At 44.0% G+C, this 17,885-nt stretch overlaps 3 protein-coding genes across 8 annotated transcripts in view; 2 read left to right on the top strand and 1 right to left on the bottom strand.

Annotated features, from left to right (window-relative positions):
* Positions 1–84: 84 nt before the first annotated feature.
* On the top strand, positions 85–2,486 carry las1l (LAS1 like ribosome biogenesis factor). The gene has a single exon (XM_047596524.1). The coding sequence runs from the start codon at positions 247–249 to the stop codon at positions 1,963–1,965; it is 1,719 nt and encodes a 572-aa protein (XP_047452480.1). The 5' UTR covers positions 85–246; the 3' UTR covers positions 1,966–2,486.
* A 1,585-nt stretch (positions 2,487–4,071) lies between these two features.
* crebzf (CREB/ATF bZIP transcription factor) lies at positions 4,072–6,690 on the top strand. 2 transcript variants are annotated; one of them, XM_047605601.1, is made up of 4 exons: positions 4,072–4,262; positions 5,019–5,844; positions 6,060–6,134; positions 6,520–6,690. In XM_047605601.1, the coding sequence occupies exons 2-3, from the start codon at positions 5,069–5,071 to the stop codon at positions 6,067–6,069; spliced, it is 786 nt and encodes a 261-aa protein (XP_047461557.1). In that variant the 5' UTR covers positions 4,072–4,262; positions 5,019–5,068; the 3' UTR covers positions 6,070–6,134; positions 6,520–6,690. The 2 variants fall into 2 exon arrangements, with proteins under 2 accessions (XP_047461557.1, XP_047461564.1); XM_047605608.1 differs by having other exon boundaries at positions 4,074–4,262; positions 5,019–6,134.
* Positions 6,691–11,819: 5,129 nt separating this feature from the next.
* Positions 11,820–17,885, bottom strand: part of atp2b3b (ATPase plasma membrane Ca2+ transporting 3b) — a 48,944-nt gene continuing 42,878 nt past the window's right edge. For 3 of the 5 annotated variants that reach the window (XM_047605567.1, XM_047605558.1, XM_047605577.1), the window contains one exon: positions 11,820–17,265. In XM_047605567.1, coding sequence (XP_047461523.1) covers positions 16,726–17,265 — 540 coding nt within the window. In that variant the 3' untranslated portion in view covers positions 11,820–16,725. The remainder of the gene's footprint in view (positions 17,266–17,885) is intronic. The other 2 variants (XM_047605585.1, XM_047605592.1) reach the window with 1 other exon arrangement.

Here is a 17,885-nt window from a genome sequence, read left to right as displayed (position 1 = left end):
GTTTTATAACTTGCTCCACACTCCCGCCCGGTCGGTGGCGGTAAGCACAACAAAAAGAAAGAAGAAGAAGAAGCATTTCCGGGAAGCGACACTACCGGTTCCGGTTGGCGAGAGGGGAAAATCAACCGCTAAATACGTACACGTTGTAATATAAATCTAGTTTGTTGCTCGTTTTCTGAAAGCGGCAGCAATTTGTTGTCGTCTGAGAGCTTTATCGTGTGCCTGACCTCCGCGTCCCCCGTTACAATGAAGAAAAAGAGCTCGGAAAAAAGACGCCATGTGGTAGCGTGGGTCAACAAAGCTGAATGGGACCAGGTCCTGGAGTATCTTTACTCCAGGGAGTTCGCTCTGCAGAGGTATGCATTGCAGAGGATATCCGCGTGGAAAGGCAGGTATGCCAACAGCAGTCCCGTGGCCGTGGACTGCACATCCGACCTGGTCAGGTGCCAGGTGTTGGACCGATCGGGGCAGCTTAACGGAGACGATCTGGTCCTGCTTTACGGGGCGGCCCTGGTCCGGTTTGTCAATCTGATCACGGAGCGACAACAGGGGAAAGTGGCCCGACCACTGAGGCGGCTGGCTGGGAACTTGAACATCCCCGAGTGGCTCGTGGACCTGAGGCACGACTTCACACACAGGAAGCTCCCTACGTTGAAATGCTGCAGGAGGGGATGCAAGGTGGCTCTGGAGTGGCTTCAGCGGGAGTACTGGTCCAAGCAACTGGGAGGGAGCCCCGATGAGGACTGGGAATTGCAATCGGACGGAGAGGATGAAGAGACTAGCTTGAAACGGCAAGAGGATGAGCTCCTGGCAAGGCAAAAAGAAATGGAAGCCTACAACAGCGCCCGTGAACTTTTGATATCCTATGAGAAGGAGCAGTTCCACACTTTTGATGCGACTGGAAGCAATGACACGAGTTCGTGGCCCTCCCCCTTTGCAGACATGAGCTGGTTACTGGCTGAGGTCAAGCAGTTTGCGTTGGAGTCCAGCGATTTGCTCATCGACGTGATGCTGGAAGATGGATTCCTGGTACCTACGGCCGAGCAGCTGGACACGTTGCACTGTGACACCTCGGACGCTGACAGTCTCGCTGAACCCAGACTCCCTCAAGCCTTCCTGCGGTTTTGGCTGCCCCTGCTGAAGATACTCAACTCACAAGCCTTTATTCACCTCCTCCTCGAGAAGCTCTTTGCTGAGCTGAAGTTGCTCAGCACAGAGCCAAATAACCACAGGGTTTTCTACATTTCCGCCTGGACGTCAGAAGTCATCCTCTGCAATCGCAACAAATTTGACTTCCACTTTGAAACAAAGGTGCAGAAAAAGAACAGAATGAAGGACAAGATTTTCGTAAACCGCATCCAGCTGAGGTGGCAGCAGATGCTCTCAGCGTGCCTGGATGCGCCCTGCATCAGCACGCCTTACTTGCTCCGCTTGATCTTGGACGACATGGAGCATCCCCTCCCCCTGGGGACCCGACAAAGGCTGCTCCAGCTGTGCTCCATCTACACACAGACCACACAGTTAGAATTTGACACGGCTTCAGAACACAAAAAACAGCCCATATACACACTGGATAGCTTGCACGAGAAGCTGCAGCGACACCACAGCCACCACTGGCTTTCTGCGGCAGACTCGGAGAGGAGCGACTCTTCTCAGGAGTACAGATGGGCAGACTTGCAGGCGGAGAAAGCGAAGTTGCTCAGAGGTTCTCCGTGGCAGGTGTGCACCGATAAAGTCTTATGGAAGAACTACCCTCTTGGAAAAGTCCCCGGACAGTCGGATGACCCCTCTTGCCTCATGGTGGAGAAATACTCAACGATGACTGTCTTTGACCAGCCGGTGGAGCTGGAGAGCAACACGCCGGGCAGCGTCCCAGGAGTCCCTGCACCCCCCAGAACAGCTGAGGGTCCTCTTTGGAACCACGGTGACATAAACAAGCTGAAAGCTGGACTGCAGCTTTTTTAAGTGACATTGTAAGGATGTTTCCTCATGGTGTTGAGCCCCGTGGTGTCCTTACACAGAAACAAAATGTTCAAAAGATGTAAACCTCAGTAAATAATACAGTTTGCTGTGGAAAGGTTAAACTAAAACAAGGCACTTGTGAAAAATGTCCACTCTTGTAACCTTTTAGACCAAAACGACACATTCTGCATCAATGATCCAAAAGATATTATGTTTGGTTTGTGTAAAACATCCTGTCCTTTCATTTACACAAGTTGGCGTCAGGAAATGTTCAGCTTTATGTTGAATCAGCTACTGATTGGTTTAGTTTCCCAGAGCCCCCAAGTGACTTTTATCCACAGCTTCTGACATTTTGTAGACACAACAAAGACTCAACTCTCAGTCATCAAATAACACATTGTGTACATTTGTTGTACAGTTTGGTTTGGTTTTGGAAAGAGTTCTTGTCGTAATCTGTAACCTGTTTTTTTGTATAACACATGTTCTTTAGCACAGTTATGATGAATAAAGTGTTGGACGTAATACAATAGTGTTCTTTTAATCTTTTTTAAAAAATACATGTAACAGATGACTGAAACGCTAACATGATGGCATGAAGGGTTTACTTGTTGACCTTACTACATTACCCGGACAGAGTGACCTGTTAAAAAATGGAATTTAATGGCACTGTTTAATGTTTTTAGGTCATACAGTGTCGCCTTGAAGAGGTACAAAGCAAATGAAATAAGGTAAACAGCAAGGTTGAAATTAAAGCACTACAAAGATTAAGTAATTTTCCCAGGAGAGATAAACCACAATCTAACACTGTGTCAAAAAGTTATTGATTTTGTTTAGTCTGTAGAAATGTAGTCCACCTTGTCTACAGAGTTAAGTTTAGTAGGACTTTTGAATTATTTGTCTGCGAGGGTCTTGTGCGAAGAAATCAAGAGAATACAACTATCACGAGTTATTATGACAATTTGCAGGGTGTTAGGCATGCTTGATTAACACACAACACATTTAAACCCTGTTAAGCAAAAGAGAAGAGTGAAACAACCTGCTATAATACTCTATAAATGTCTAGAACCTGGATGAGTAAATTGGACGTAATAAAATCACACACATCAACGCTGCGGTGGGGCCGTTTTTAAACTACGTCTGCGCTACAGAGTGCGTTGGAAGTTGAAATGGTGGAAACGCTGCTGTTAAGAGAAATTATGTTGGCGTATTAAGCCAGTTTACAGGGCTTTTAACCATGCTGGGAACATAATAAAAGGCGTAAGGCATAAGACATGATAGTGAAAAGGTCCTCAGACCAGCCAATGTTTAAGAAACAAATACTGTAGTTACTTAGATATGTGTACATATGGATCTAAAAATGAAGGAGGTAAGGTGGGAATTGGTGTATATGTACCAATAATGAGCTATAATACTGGAAGAAGATTACCTGATCAGCTGTCCATACAGCAGAAATGATAATCATAGGTCTGCAATGGATAGAAGAAGTAAAACCAGATAGAGTAGTATGTTATGTAGATTCTCTCGCAGCCAAGAGAATTTAATTCTGGAAATTCTGGAGTCCATTTAGGCTGTACCTGCTAAGAACAGAGGTGAGGTTTTGCTGGGTGCCTGCACATGTAGGCGTAAAAGGAAACGAGGGAGCTGACAGAATATCTAAGAGAACAATCAGGATGAAAGATTTAATAAATGTACCTTTGGAAAATGGAAAGGTTAAGGCACAGATCAAAAAAATAATTATGGAACAGTGGCAAACCAGATGGGACAGGGACTGTAATGGAAGGAAATATTATGCTAAATGCACAGGATGTGAAAAGAAAAAAAAAACAGAAAGGAGGAAACATACCTACCAAAACATTGTTTAAATTGACAGTAAATGTGGAATACACATTGTTATATCCTCATTGTAGTAATGCAGGGAGAACACATAAGATAAATGGAGATGTAAAATGACGCACGGTGAGCTTTTGCAGAGTATTTTAAGGATACAGCGTTATATAACAGATTTTTTACGTAACTTGTGGGAAGTGGGATGTAACGTCCAGGTCACACTCCGATCCAGTAGGTGGCGGTACGCTCCTTTAAATGTCATGGTTGTAACCCGCCAATAAACAGAAGAAGAAAAAGAAGCGCCTTAGCGCGTTGGGTCGACATTGTTACGTAGTACTTCAGTTTGTTTGGACCGCGTTTTTTTGTCCGCGTTAAATTCAAGCTACGAATCGCTTAGAAAACACCTAATATCCATCAGTTTTAACCAGAGGACGCTTTGTCCTCAGCTGCCTCATTTTTTTCACAGGAGGACGGTAAGTCGACGGTTGACGTTGCGCCGTTATTTGTTGATGCGTCATCGTGAGTTAGCCTCCGTGGTTGTAGCTTTAGCTTACAAACAAAATGAGCGGGTATCCCACTATTAAGTAAAATTAACAAATATTAACACGCTCTCGAGCTGGAAAATTTTCTTTACACTGTTAAACGTTTTGGAGACTAAAATAATGACTACGTTGAATGTTGGCCAAGTTTAGCGAACATTAGCCGGATGCTAACGCGAGTATGCTATAGTTCAGCACTGTAGTTATCATGAAATAAACCTGTATCAACTGCTATATTAAGTATTACTACTTTATTTTAGGAAACCATGTAACGTTTTATTGACTCTAACTCTACATTGGCGGATATTTCGAGTTTTTGTCAGTGAAACTTGGATAAGAAACTACTGTTAGGCCTAGCTCATGCAGCTAGTTCGTTACGTTGGTTGTACGTTTAGCTAATGTCGCCCACAGGTCAACCAAGGAAACGATGAATGTCGAGCAAACCGCACATAACTTGCTTTTCATATCAGCCCAGGGACTCAAATGATGCAAAACTACACAATTAGGCCATTAAGGACACACTCGACTCTCGTTTGCAATAAATCAAACTTCAGTTTTAGTACATGTTTAGGCTAAGAAAGCGTGTACGTGAAACAGAAATCTTGTATGTGTGTAAATTTACATATTCTTGCATGGATAAAACCATTGTCTCCTTTAGGATTATAAAATTTATATTTTCTCTCTCTGCAGGTGGGAATTACAAGATCTCCTCTGTGCAGTATTTTTGCAATCAAACCACAATGATCACCAGAAGAAGAGGCCGCACTATCAACAACACACACCTGCAGGAGGTTGAAGTGCTAGATGCAGTGGAAACCGTGGAGAGCCTCTCGAGTCCATCTGATGGGTTCCCAGCTGACGACATTGATGCCACTGGAATAGAGCTCGATGACCTGTTTGGGATCGAAGACTTCAAATGGTCACTAGAAAGAGATGGTTCGTCGCCGCTCTTCGATATGGAATTGGCCGACCTTGATCTGCGCGCCACCAAAGACCCCGACTCCGGACTGGAAGCATCAACGGCCTCATCACCGGAGAGAATGACGTCTGGCTCGAATTCAAAGAGCAAGCAAAGCCAGTCACGCCACGTGATCAACAAAAACGCCATTGCTGCCAGAATGAATCGTCTCAAGAAGAAAGAATACGTCGACAACCTGGAGAAGAAAGTTGGCACCCTCTCTACAGAAAATAATGTGCTCAAACAAGAAAATTCTCAGCTGACCAAGAGAGTGGAAGAGTTGGAAGATGAGACCAGGTACCTGAGGGCTGTGCTGGCCAATGAGAGCATGTTAGCGCAGCTCTTATCCAGGCTGAGCGGTGTGAATGGGATGAAATTATCTTCCTCGCTTTTCCAGGGCCCAGACTCAAACGACCATGACTACGCGTTACCCAAGAAGCGGGTGAAAGTGGAGGAGAAAGAGACATCTGGTGGCGTGTGTCTGCACGTGGACAAGAACCATGTCTCGGTGGAGTTTTGCACCAAGTGTGCAAAGAGTGCAAGCACGTCTCTCAAAATGTAGGGTCAAGTACTTCTCTCTGTTTTCAGATATTGAGATTGAGCTTGATAATTGCTCAGTGTACTGAACTTCTTGAAGGTGGATGAACAATGTTGAATCGTTTATGATTACCTAAGAGCAATGTTGAATTGTTTATGATTACCTAAGAGCTGCAGAATGTGCATGTGTATTTTTGTGTGTTGTAGTACGCATTACTGCTAAACCTTGTTGACAGTTTCTTCTAGGTATTGGTTGATCCTCCATGTGGGATGAGTGGCTTTCTGAACACCTTTACCTGCTTGACATCATGGTAAGGATCAGACAAAAAACGATTTTGTCTTTCATCGGCTTCAGTGTTCAGCAGCCACCTTTCTTTTAGTTTTATAGAATTTTTTTTTTTTGTTCCAAGTTAGTGGATTTTCAGTTTTTGGTAATTTTGGTTGTTACTGGAAATAAATATTAGTCAACCTTCAAATAAGACTTAAAAGTATTCTGAAAATATGTTAACTTGTAAGTGAAGGTCCACAAAGAGTGAGTCATATTGGAAATCAAATTGGAAATAATTGCAATAATCCTGGGATAACAGAAAGTCCTTATAAATTCCATTTTGGTAAGAAATGAACTCTTTGTGAACCTACACTTCTGTACAAAGTAATACTTTCATTTAGCGCCACCTATTTTTCTTTATGCTAAAGTGGATTCTGCTGGTGGAAGGTGAAGAGGCTGGACAAGCTGATGCCACCGTGGCCTGGTATTTTGTTAAAGGTAGTATCGGTAACAAATGGTATACCTGATCATACTCTACCAGTACTCCACAACATCTGTAGCTGTACACCCTGTCACTGTAGCTCATGCAGCATCTCTGGGGGCTGACTCTGCTTGCTCCCTTACTCGGAGCAATGCTACCAGAGGCGTAGTAGTCTCATACTAATGTACTTGTAAATATTTATATATTTGAATGCTCATGAAATCAGTCTGCTGTAAGTAATTGCCAGTCTTGATGAAGTGTAATACATGTAAATGTGTACATAAATTTGAATACATATTGTTTGAGATAAATGGCCTTTGGGAAATGTTGGACGAATAAATCATATTTTCATTACTTTTGAGTTTCAAATATCTACTGAGTGGTGTGCTGTACTGTTGATATTAATGCATCTCTTTTTCTCTTTCTGAACAGCAAGCTCTGCCGATAAAGGTCTAACTTTTCCTGAACATTTGGGTCACGTGGGGGTAAAGGTTGTCAAAACAATTGGCCGAGCCCTTCATTTGATGGAAGTACAAAACACGAACTATAAGAGCCTCATCCTGTCCGTCTGTTTGCCCATTTACATCAAGTCGCACATCGTTTCATTATTTACTTAAACTTCATTTAAGCGGTGCCACACTCTGCCTTGGTGATGTGTTTTCACTACTACAGACCAGTGGACTGGTGCAAAGCTCCATAGTCTTTGTTAGCAAATCTGACCTGAGCCAAGTAGCAGCTGTTTATTTCTCCCACACAGTTAAAGTTCACATTCACTGTTCTGCACCTATAAGTCCCAGATATATCTTGAATAAGTAATTTAAAAAAACAGTGCATTTGTTAAATTAGAGTTTCATTGGAGATGCGCTGTGAAGTAAAAACACAGGTCTGTTTCAGTCAGGTTTACAATTACAGTTGAGGCCATGAACGTTTGGACACTTATTTTAGCTTTTTATTAACTAGTTCATAGTGGAAATGGAATGAAAGTGCAGACTCACAGCTTCTATTTAAGGACATTCCCATCAGATTAGAGAGAAAGCGTAAGACTCAAAACTCCTCATTTGTTATACACAGTCCCCTGTTGGTGTTTCAGTAGTGATTGGACACCAGATCTAAAAGCTGTTCAGTGGACAGACGGCCATGTTTCATGTTGCCTAAATAGTCACTGACCCAACAATGAAAAATCAACGCAGGAGCTTGTGAAATGTTCTCGAGTGGATGAATCAGTCGCCTGATCTCTGCCCCGCTGAGCTGCATTTTACTTTGAGAAGAAAGACCCTCAAACAACCACTGAAGACGGCGGCAGTAAAGACGAGCATCACAGAGAGCAAAGGAGTCCCAATGTATCAGACATGAAGATTTTATTTAGGAGTCCAATCCCCTGCAAATCAGGAAAAGTGGTTTAACACCGTTAATCCCATCTGAATGTGAACGCATGTAAAGCTGCGAGTCTGAACTTTCAGACCATGTTCATTGTAGAATGTAAAGTCAAGTATGTTTTGGACAACTTAAAAATATTTTGCACCAGTTGCTTAATATTAGTTATAGATATTCTACTAAGACAATAGTTAAGCTTCAAGTAATGGACTGAAAATGTGGTTAGTGACCAACGTACAAATTAAGCTGAAGCTGCTGTAGTGGAGAAAACACTCACACAGGGCACACTTTAAAAATGTTAGTGACAATTTCTCCCCAAATGTAAAGTTTCCCCCAAAATCTGGAGGCGTATTAAATCTAACCCAAGTCAGTGGTTTATTTTAAAAAGAAAAATAGGAGATTGGAGAAGGAGATTGTGGAAAGAAGGGACAGTGTAGACAAAGTTTTACTTATGGTAGGTAAGCTGTGCTGGTCAGCCACAACATTATGACCACTGACGGGAAGTGAATAACAGTGACCATCTTGTGACAATTCAATGAGAAACTGCTGGACCTGGTATTCATTCCAGATGATAGTACTTTGACATGTAGCAACTCCCCCACCCCACAACAATGACACTCCTCGATGGCAGCAGCCATCCCCAGCAGGATGCATCCTGATACAGACACACATACATAAAGGAACAACTCAAAGTTCTGACCTGGCTTCCAAATTCATGAGATCCCAAACTGCTCGTGTACCTGTGGGATGATCCACAGAGGCCCCTCCCCTCAACCCTTAGGAACCAAAGAAGACAACATTGTGTTGCCAGATGCCACAGGACACCTTAGAAGGCCCATGTCCATTCTCTGATGAGTCAACTGTTTTAAATGCACAAAGGCGACATCTACAATATTGGGAAGGTGGTCATAATGTTATGCCTGATTGGTATATGTTGTGGATAGTGTGACTTGTCAGTATTGAAGGGTTTAAGTTGCAAAATGACTGATGTGAAGCAGCAAACTCTTCCAGCAGTTCATCAGGGGCTAGTAAGTCTTCATCACTGAACTAAGGATCAATTCATAAGTTTTATCGCTGGTTTGAAACAGTTGAAGAAATGTCTGCAAATCTCAGGTCACACTGATGAATGAGGAGGAGCTGAATGAATCTCTCCGTAGATATGAACGGTGGACGGTGTCAACATCAACGACATTGTGTCCCTTGATAACAGAACGTCAGTTTGAATGTGTTTGTGTCTGCAGTTTTTTATGTGATAAGAAATTTAAATGCCGAGATTGAGCATAAACTAAAAATATATATTGCATAATATGCAAAACTAGGGAATGCTCGTGAAGCATGCATGGTCTACGATATCGTTTTAGAAGTAACGGACCAACTGAACAACTTGGCAGCACCGATGTAAAAGCTGGTCTAGAATAATTTGCAGCATTTACAGCGTGACTCGACAGCTCGGGACACGGCAGATCTTTGGAAGCACAAGCTTTAAGTGATCTGATTTGGTTATTTGCACATTGGAGATAGAAAAACATGAGTGATGGAAGCCAAGGAAGGCCTGTGAAGTACCTCCTCTATGTAAAGAAAAATTAAACTACAAATTAGAAAAAAGAGAAAAAGGTACAAATCATTGTCCACAAATTTAGAGGAAATTAAAATGAATGGAAGTCAGTTGTGTGCAAAATCAGGAAGAAAAGATTATGACACAAAATTAAATGTAATATGTAGATTTTAACAAATGATTTAAAAAGCTATAAATCTTGGCTGGAGAGCGACATTTTCAATAGTTTTTTGAACAATGACAGCGCAGTGTTGATAAAGAAAAGTGAGAATATGTTGTTTGAGGAAAACTTCACGGAAAGTGAACATACATGTGCATAAACAGGTTTGGAATATACTGACATTTGATATTGATAACAGAAAACTAATAATTATCAATGATTAGTACAAAAAGTGAGAACTTGTTCTATTTTAAAATGTCAGATTTAACTAGAATAATCAGTTCTCCTTCATTCATTCATCACACATGCTCCCATCATCTAGTGCTTATCCTCAGAGGGTTGTCATTGGGAAAGAGGTGGTGTACACACCAGACGGGTCATCACTTCACATGCATTCACTCAAAAAACATCCTGAAGAAGCTGGAGAACCTGAAAGACCACACTCCTCCAAAAAAAGCTGCAGCTCGACGGCCTTTCTGTGGCCAAACCAAACAGCACATCTGATATTCAGTAACATATTTAAACACAACCCCGTCTCCATAATGTTACAAGGAAACTAGCAGAGACCCAGACAGGACACCATAAATAATTTGATCTAATTTAGAATAAAATGAAAGTAATGTGAGTCTCAGATGTGCATGTGGGATCAGTTCAAAAATCTTGTTTTTTATAATACCAGAATTTTAACGAGGTTCTTCCATCTCTGCAGCCACACAGATTTCTAGTTGTGATTTGTTTTCTCCTCCGCCAGCAAACATCACGAAAGTGCCGATTCATTGTTTCTGAAAATCACCATCAACTTCCAAATAACGTCGGAGCAATCAGCGCTCTCTTCTCAGCTGAGAGCCGTGTCCATGGTGATTACGCACTGAAGGAAGGCTTTGAGTTGATTCGTATAAAACACGGGAACAAAGACGGCCTGATGCACGAAAAAGAAAACCAATCATTTTAAGTAAAGCCGATGATTATTATGCCTGCTCTTCGCCGCGTTCATCTGGATGCGTGTGGCCTAAAACCACATCCAGACAACGTGACGATCCTTAAAGAGAGACTGCAGGACAACTTCTAGCTACAATTTAAACTGCAGCCAATCAAGATTGAAGTAGCACTAAAACTTTCAGCAGTGCTCTGGAAAACTGTCACGATAAAGTAACCTGACGTTGAGTTAAATGTGGTGTCTCCAAATGTGGAAAGGGTTAAGGTAGGGAAATAAATACCTGCTGCAACTAAGACTTTTGTTGCTCGTACCTGGAACAAACCACAAAGACGACAGCCGAGGGCGAGCGGGCACATAATGTATGACCTCCACCTGCGTTAAAGGACAAAAACTCCTTGTATCAGGAGGTGGTAGTACTCACTGGAAGAGTTGCTATTATTAATTGGGAGGATTTAAAGCTTGGAATAGCTGCAAACACAGCCTGCCTCCTCATTCACGCTGATCAGATTGGTGCACAGCTCATTCACACTAGACGTTAAGCACATCACTCAAACTGCATTTTTGTAGTGTGTAGTCAGTTCAGACTTCTGAAATACAGACCCGGTGTGGTGCTCAGAATAACTTGTCCACGCTTGAAAGCTCCTACAATGGGCATGTGAGAATGAGGAACCGGAACGTGGCGTTCCTGTTCTGGTGAATACTTTTGTTGTGCGTTGCTTACGTGGCTCCGGAGTGCACAGTGGGAAGACGGCAAGTCGGTGGAGGTTACTTTGACATGTACCTAAGCATTGTTGCAGACCATTGTTACTTTTATGGAAACGCCACTACCTGAAATCAGTGGCCACAAAGCAAAAAACTGGTGCAAGAGTGAGCGGAGACACACAAAAGGTGAGTTCAAGGTGTCGACCTGACGCCTAAATTCAAACATCTGTGGACGGATTCGACCTTAAAGGCGTCTGCTGCCATCTTCTCGGTGTCACATCTCCTGTAGGGTCATAATGTTATGGCTGTTTCTTGGCCCGTGCACAAAAAAAAAAACAACAGGAAAAGATTTGATTAATGTCTCGATTCCATGAACTTTCGCAACACTGCAAAAGCGCCGCAACGCAGCGATTAAGTTCAGCAACTAAGTTCAGCAACAATCAACGATCACGAGCCCAGACGTTTCAAAATAAAAGCACAGTTCCGCGTCGGTGTGAACAAACAACACAGGACCCCACAGACTTTGTCAAAGTTATTATTGTAGAATACTTTGATGTATTTTTTCTTTCATACAGACAAAAGGTGTTGGACTTAATTCCCATTAAATTCTCTTAGATTTCCATACAGATTTAGTCTACAGTATACAGGTGTGTTCTTTCTCATATATAGATATTTATTCGCTTAAATAACAGGCAGGTAACTCTTTAATATATTCAATAGTCTTTATGGTTGTTTTTTTGTCTTTTTTTTTTGGACTTTTTTCATTTCAGCACAGTTAAGGCTGCATTTTCTGTCTGTAGAACAGCACTGCGTTGTGCAAGAAGGGGGGTGGGGGTCGGGGGGTTCATTCCACACACAATATTTACAACAGTATGTATAATGAATAATGTAAAACCTTGTATCCCTCCCTTTTTGTGTAGCATGGCAGTAAATACTCGTGTCAGATCTAAAAGAGCAGCCTAAACAATGCGACGGACACACTGCACTTCTGCGGTCTCTAGCTCTGCACCGCCCTCCGGGTTTCTCCGTCCTCCCCGGGTTCCCCCGCTTTTTTTTTTGTTTCCGGTCCTTTTAGATCGTAATGAGGTACGCTCGCATCCCCTGTCATCTTATGTACAGAGCGGTTTTTTAGTCTCTGGTCTTTAGAGACTGTTAAAGTATCTCCACACCTCTGCACACTTCAGGGGCTGTTCAATTGGACAGAAAACACAGCCCTCGGAATATGCTCAGGAGAATGTGCAACTGTCTTTTTCCATCAGTGGGAGCACCGGTGGAGAAAATCAATAATAATAATAATCATAATCATAATAATAATAATAATAATCATAATATACAAGCACTTCCATTTTGTTGTTCCTCTCTTTACAAAAAGCAATAGAAGTAAAAGAAAGAAACATCAAAAATAAAAGTGTAACAGGAACATAGTACCTGTAAATCAAAGATGCACATGTGCACATTTGGGCGATCTGTACAGTAGTGGTGCCGTTGTACCATTTATAATTTTTCGATAAATATATTTAGATTTTTCACATTTTCCCATTCTGTGAAACTGTCTCACATCGACATCATGATGTAATGTGGCTGGACGGATGGACGGAGATGGCTGTAACTGGACAGTCGACTTCACACCGCCTGTAGATTTCCTCCCCTCACCCTTCACCCTCCCCTCAACCTCACCCTCCCCTCCCCATCCTCGACTGTCGTTTGGTTACTGTACGCACAGAAAGCGCTGATGTAGCCGTGCTCAGAGGTGCTGAAATAGAATAGGTTAGAGACTCGAACGAGATGTGCGTTTGTGTTTGAAAGAGAGAGAGAGAGAGAGAGAGCAGATGTGGAGAGATTCTAGCACACAGAAGTGACAGTAGCCTAAATGATTTACCAACACATAAAGTGACATTAATGATACCAAATGCATGCTTCAAAACAGACAGACCAAATACAGAGAAGCCGCCGCCGCCGCTGCCTGTCCACCTCCCCCCCGCACTTCAACGGGTTGAGTCGGGTCGGGTCAGGGCGGCGACGATGATGATGATGAGCATTCGAGAAGAAGACAGAGTTCTGTACAGGTAAGGGTGTTTCCCAGAGAGCCCTGCATGCATCCTGAAACAACTAGCAGGACAGACGCGTTCGCTCCGCGTGTTTTTCGGATGTGGCCTTCCTACCCCTGCAGCTGGGCACAGGTGTTGACGTGGCAGCCCCGTTGCATATTTCCTGCCCTTTATCGTCCTGTTGGTGGGGGTGGGACCAGCTCGTGACTCTGAGAGGGCGTGTGGGGTAGGGTGAGGTGGGGGAAAGGGAGGCAGGGAGGCAGGAAGGGAGGGAGGCAGGGAGTAGTTGCTCCGGGTTTGCATTGCTTTGCCTCCGAGGCGACGTGAAAGTCATTGGTTCGCCCGTACCTAGTGCAACGTGGGACGCAGGAGAGCGCTCTCACACCCGCTCTGGAATGTGATGCCGTTGTCTGGAATGTATGTCCGTGGAATGTCGAGGTGGGGGGTTCGGTGAAGTGACGGTGGAGTTCACCTGTGGCCTTGTGGGTGGCTAACTGATTTAAATTTTTTTTTTTTTTTATATTTTTTGTTATTTTTTTTTTGTGTGTGTGTGTGTGTGCTCATGCAGTGTTATTTACACTGGGCAGCTTGAACACAGCGTGTCTTAAAGCATTAGTAAAGCGTTCTGCTTGTTTGCTTTCTTTCCGGTTAGCTTCATTTAGCTAATTTAACTTTTAGCAGCACCTCTAAAGCTCACTAATTAACAGGGTGATTTCTCGCTCGTTTAATCCTGGAAACCGACAAACTCAGATATTATCCAACATGTAAAAAAACACACCTTTTTTTGCTTCAGTTAACCATCTTCGTCTGCATAAGCTCACACGTGCTGTGTCCTCTCATCTTACTACGTACTGCACCTTCTATATGTGACTGAAATGGCAATAAAAAACCAACACTGAGCCAAAATTACACAGATTTTTCTCATGAAAGTTCAGCCTTGACGTTTTGTGAAAGGACAGTTCAATGAATGCATTAACAACAAAGGGAACAATTCAGAGTTGATGTCACTGGTGCAGCCTCCTTGAGATCACACTGGGCCGTATGTGGCCCCCCCTCAACTACGCCCCTGCTCTATAGAGTTTCTGGAACAGCTTCTATTTTACCTGAGACTTTGGGCTTCGCACTTGAAGAAGGGTTATGAATTAAAATGCCCTTTTACATTTTAACCCTTTATAATATCACTCAGGCCCTCATACAGCTTACACCGCTAAATGAACACGCGTCTTGTGTAATAACAGAGCGAACAGAATGGATTTTTACTCCTGCACGAGCAGAAATAAGATGCATGGAAGCTGGAGCTAATTAGAAACTGTAATTTATGCTAAATCGACGCTTGCCTATCATTGCCTATAGCCGCGGCGTCGTGATAATCCCACCATCCTATTTGTCATCGGTGAACCATTTTAGTCCAGATTAAAAAAACGAGCCGTGACGTGTTCATTCGTGAGCTTTAGATTGTGCTGGTAGCCTCATCTGAGAGAGCTGTCCCCCCCTTTGTTTTTCAGCTAAGCTAACTTAACCTGCTGCCGGCTGTAGCCTCGTGGTGGCACGGCACAGACAGCACAGCAAACTGAACTCATACATTCTGATTTTCTAAAGTGTCAACAAATTGCAAATGATGATTATGCAGTAGGAGATAACACATAAGCTGTCCCGGGTTGTAAAGGCCTGAACACTGATATTAGACTGGCTGCTCGGGAGGGGTGGTGGGGGGGTTCGGGGATGTGGGGGCACGTGAGCAGGAGCGGCTTTGACGTGAGTGCACGTTCGTCTTAAAGGGCCATCGCCTGTGCATTGCGTGTTTGATGGCAGTTAAAGGGTTAATGCTTTACATGCACTCAGCGTTTTTTTTTTCTTTTCTTCTTCTTCTTCGTCTTTTCCAGACAATAAATAAATAAATAAATAATTGAATAAATAAATAAATAAATATAAAGCTGACACACATACACCCGCTGACGCAAAAGACCGGAAGGGACGAGACAAAGGAAGCAAAGGAGGAACAGCAAGAGAGAGTACGATGCCCCGGGCGAAGGCCATAAATATTAACCCACACACACGCTCATGTCGACATGGCAGGAGGCTGTAAAGGAATTCTGTGCTGCACTGAACTAAACGTTACGTGTGCACACAAATTAAACATGAGGTCCCACGAACCATATCATCTCATACAGATAACAAGTCATGTGGACGTATGGGGCGGCATTCAGGGACTGGGCCGGAAAACAATGTTGGAAATGATGAACCATGGATGGAGAGTCGTGTGTTGATGCTTCCCAAACATTCAAATTATATATATATATATATATATATAAATGTATGTATATATATATCCCCCTCACATCATTTAGTTTAGTTTTTTGCATTCTATTCACTATTAAGTTTAAATGGATGGCATCTTTGTTTGCAGTTTCTGTTTTTGTTACATTTTTTTTTTTCGTTTTGTTTTTTCATAAGAGACAAGACAACACACACAAACACACACTGAGAGAAAGAGGGATGACCGAATTTAAAAGAAAAAACGTGGGACTAAACATGGAAGAAATGAAGAAATGAATGAGCACCATCATGTTGAGAAATAAAAAGAATCGCAAAATGGAAAATGACTAAGGTCTAGTTAAAGCTCCAACAAAGCGTTTTTTTACTTATATCGCAAGCAAAGAAGTGACTTTTAAAGCGGCCGCAGAGTCGAGCCGGGGGGAAATGGTCGTGGTGGCGGGCGGGTGGGTGACGACAACACTAGTAATGAACACCGATAGAAACGGGATGGGTCAGCCCCCGTAGCCACGTGGCCCTGTCCTGCTGAAGCACTGAGGGGCATGTTGTTGTTGTTGTTGTTTCTCTGGTTGTCTGTCTTCTTCCTCCCCCCCCTCCCTCCATCCCAACCATCACTCAGGATAATATAACGAGGGTAAACCTGTCTGTGTGTGGCAAGCATGTGGTTGGGTGGGGCCGGACGGCGGCGGAGGCGGAGGCGGAGACGGAGGAGGAGGAAGGTGCGTGATATGCCTCCACAACCACAACAGACACGGGGCTTTGTGACTTTGTGGTTAGGTTGGGGTTTGGGGGGGTGGGTGTGTGGGTGGGGGGGTTGTTGAAGTAGTGAGGGGGTCAGAGAGGGGGTGAGGGTGGGGGAGTCAGACTGAGAGGGCTAGAGCAAGGGCAAAGGGAGGGAAAGTTTACAATGTTCTCAGGGAGTTGCAAGCAGAAGTCTCCGGGCCATTGTCCGCTCCCTCCTGTGCCTCCCTCTTCCTTCGCTCCCTCCAGTGATGTAAGGGAGATTTGGATGAAAATGTCATGTGCGCGCGCGCTCAGCCCTCTCTCTTCCCCCTTTTTCCTCCCCCTTTCACGAGGACTCCCCACCCCCACGTTCAGCTCAGTTATAAGGAGGTCTCCACGCAGTACAGATGGGCCAGGTGAGGAGCGGAGGGCTTTGCCGGTCTGTCCCTGCTGCCGTGGTGGTTGTGGTGCTGTTGGTGGTGGTGTTGGTGGCGGTGGTGGTAGGGGCTCCGGTCGTAGGGGGTCACTGCAACGTCTGCGCCGTTTTTCTCGCTGAGGGTGACCGTGGAGTCGCTGCTGCTGCTGCTGCCGCTGCTGCCGCTGCTGTTGTTGTTGTTGTTTCGGTTGCATGGAGTCACCGGGAGGCTGTACTGGCGGTAGGGACGGGTGGGGCGGGTGCGGGCCGGGGGCTGGGGCTGGGCGGGAGGGGGCGGCGGCTTGCGGAGGGCCGGGTGCAGGTGCTGGTATCTACTGAGCTCTGATTCGTCGTCCACGTCGGTGTCGTCGATCAGCGGGATGTTGTGGATGAGGTCGTTGATGAGGAACTCGGGGTGGGCCATGAAGTTGTGGATGGAGTTGCGAGATTCCGGTTTCTCCCGGCCCTCGTACAGCGAACTACGGAACGCTTTCACCACTCGCATCTGCCCGGGGACAAGGAAGAGGAGAGACGGGGAGAGAGAGACAGCACAAGACAGAGAGAGGACAAAGTCAGATATAAGAAAATGGGGAAAAATAAAACTGGAGATAAGGGAAACCCAGAGACAACAGACTTGTGTCTTCCAGCAGACAAACAGAGTGAAAGATAGACGGACACTCAGGGCCAGGTGGTGACAAACTGTCTTATATTATTGTGGGCAGACTTAAACACGTCTCTGGAAATCTTTGAAAAATGCTTATTTGCTCTCGTACCAAGGGTTAGATGAAGAGGCCGATACCACACGAGGTTATGTTAACCACCTGAGACCCCGTGTCCTCATATGGGGACGTTAAGTTTTAGGTTCGTGGCCGATTATTATTCTGCTTCATTTCAACATTTATCCTCATAACTAGATACTAGCTGATGTACAAACATGATAGCGGTCACGTAACAAAAGAGCGAAAATGTGCAAAATCTCATCAAATTATTATTCATTTACGTTAATTAACTTTTTCTACTTTAATATAACATGCATATTCTGTCAATAGTAACAAGCTATAACTTCACCAATTAGAAAATACTTGTTTGAGGACATTGGGATTTCCTTATTTGCAATTCTGTCTG

Source organism: Mugil cephalus, chromosome 1 (genome assembly GCF_022458985.1).
Source record: "Mugil cephalus isolate CIBA_MC_2020 chromosome 1, CIBA_Mcephalus_1.1, whole genome shotgun sequence".
Taxonomy (NCBI): domain Eukaryota; kingdom Metazoa; phylum Chordata; class Actinopteri; order Mugiliformes; family Mugilidae; genus Mugil; species Mugil cephalus.
This window is presented reverse-complemented; position numbering and strand designations above follow the sequence as displayed.

Coding starts and splice junctions, on each gene's coding strand:
- las1l (XM_047596524.1), top strand. CDS start 247: ATGAAGAAAAAGAGCTCGGAAAAAAGACGCCATGTGGTAGCGTGGGTC.
- crebzf (XM_047605601.1), top strand. CDS start 5,069: ATGATCACCAGAAGAAGAGGCCGCACTATCAACAACACACACCTGCAG.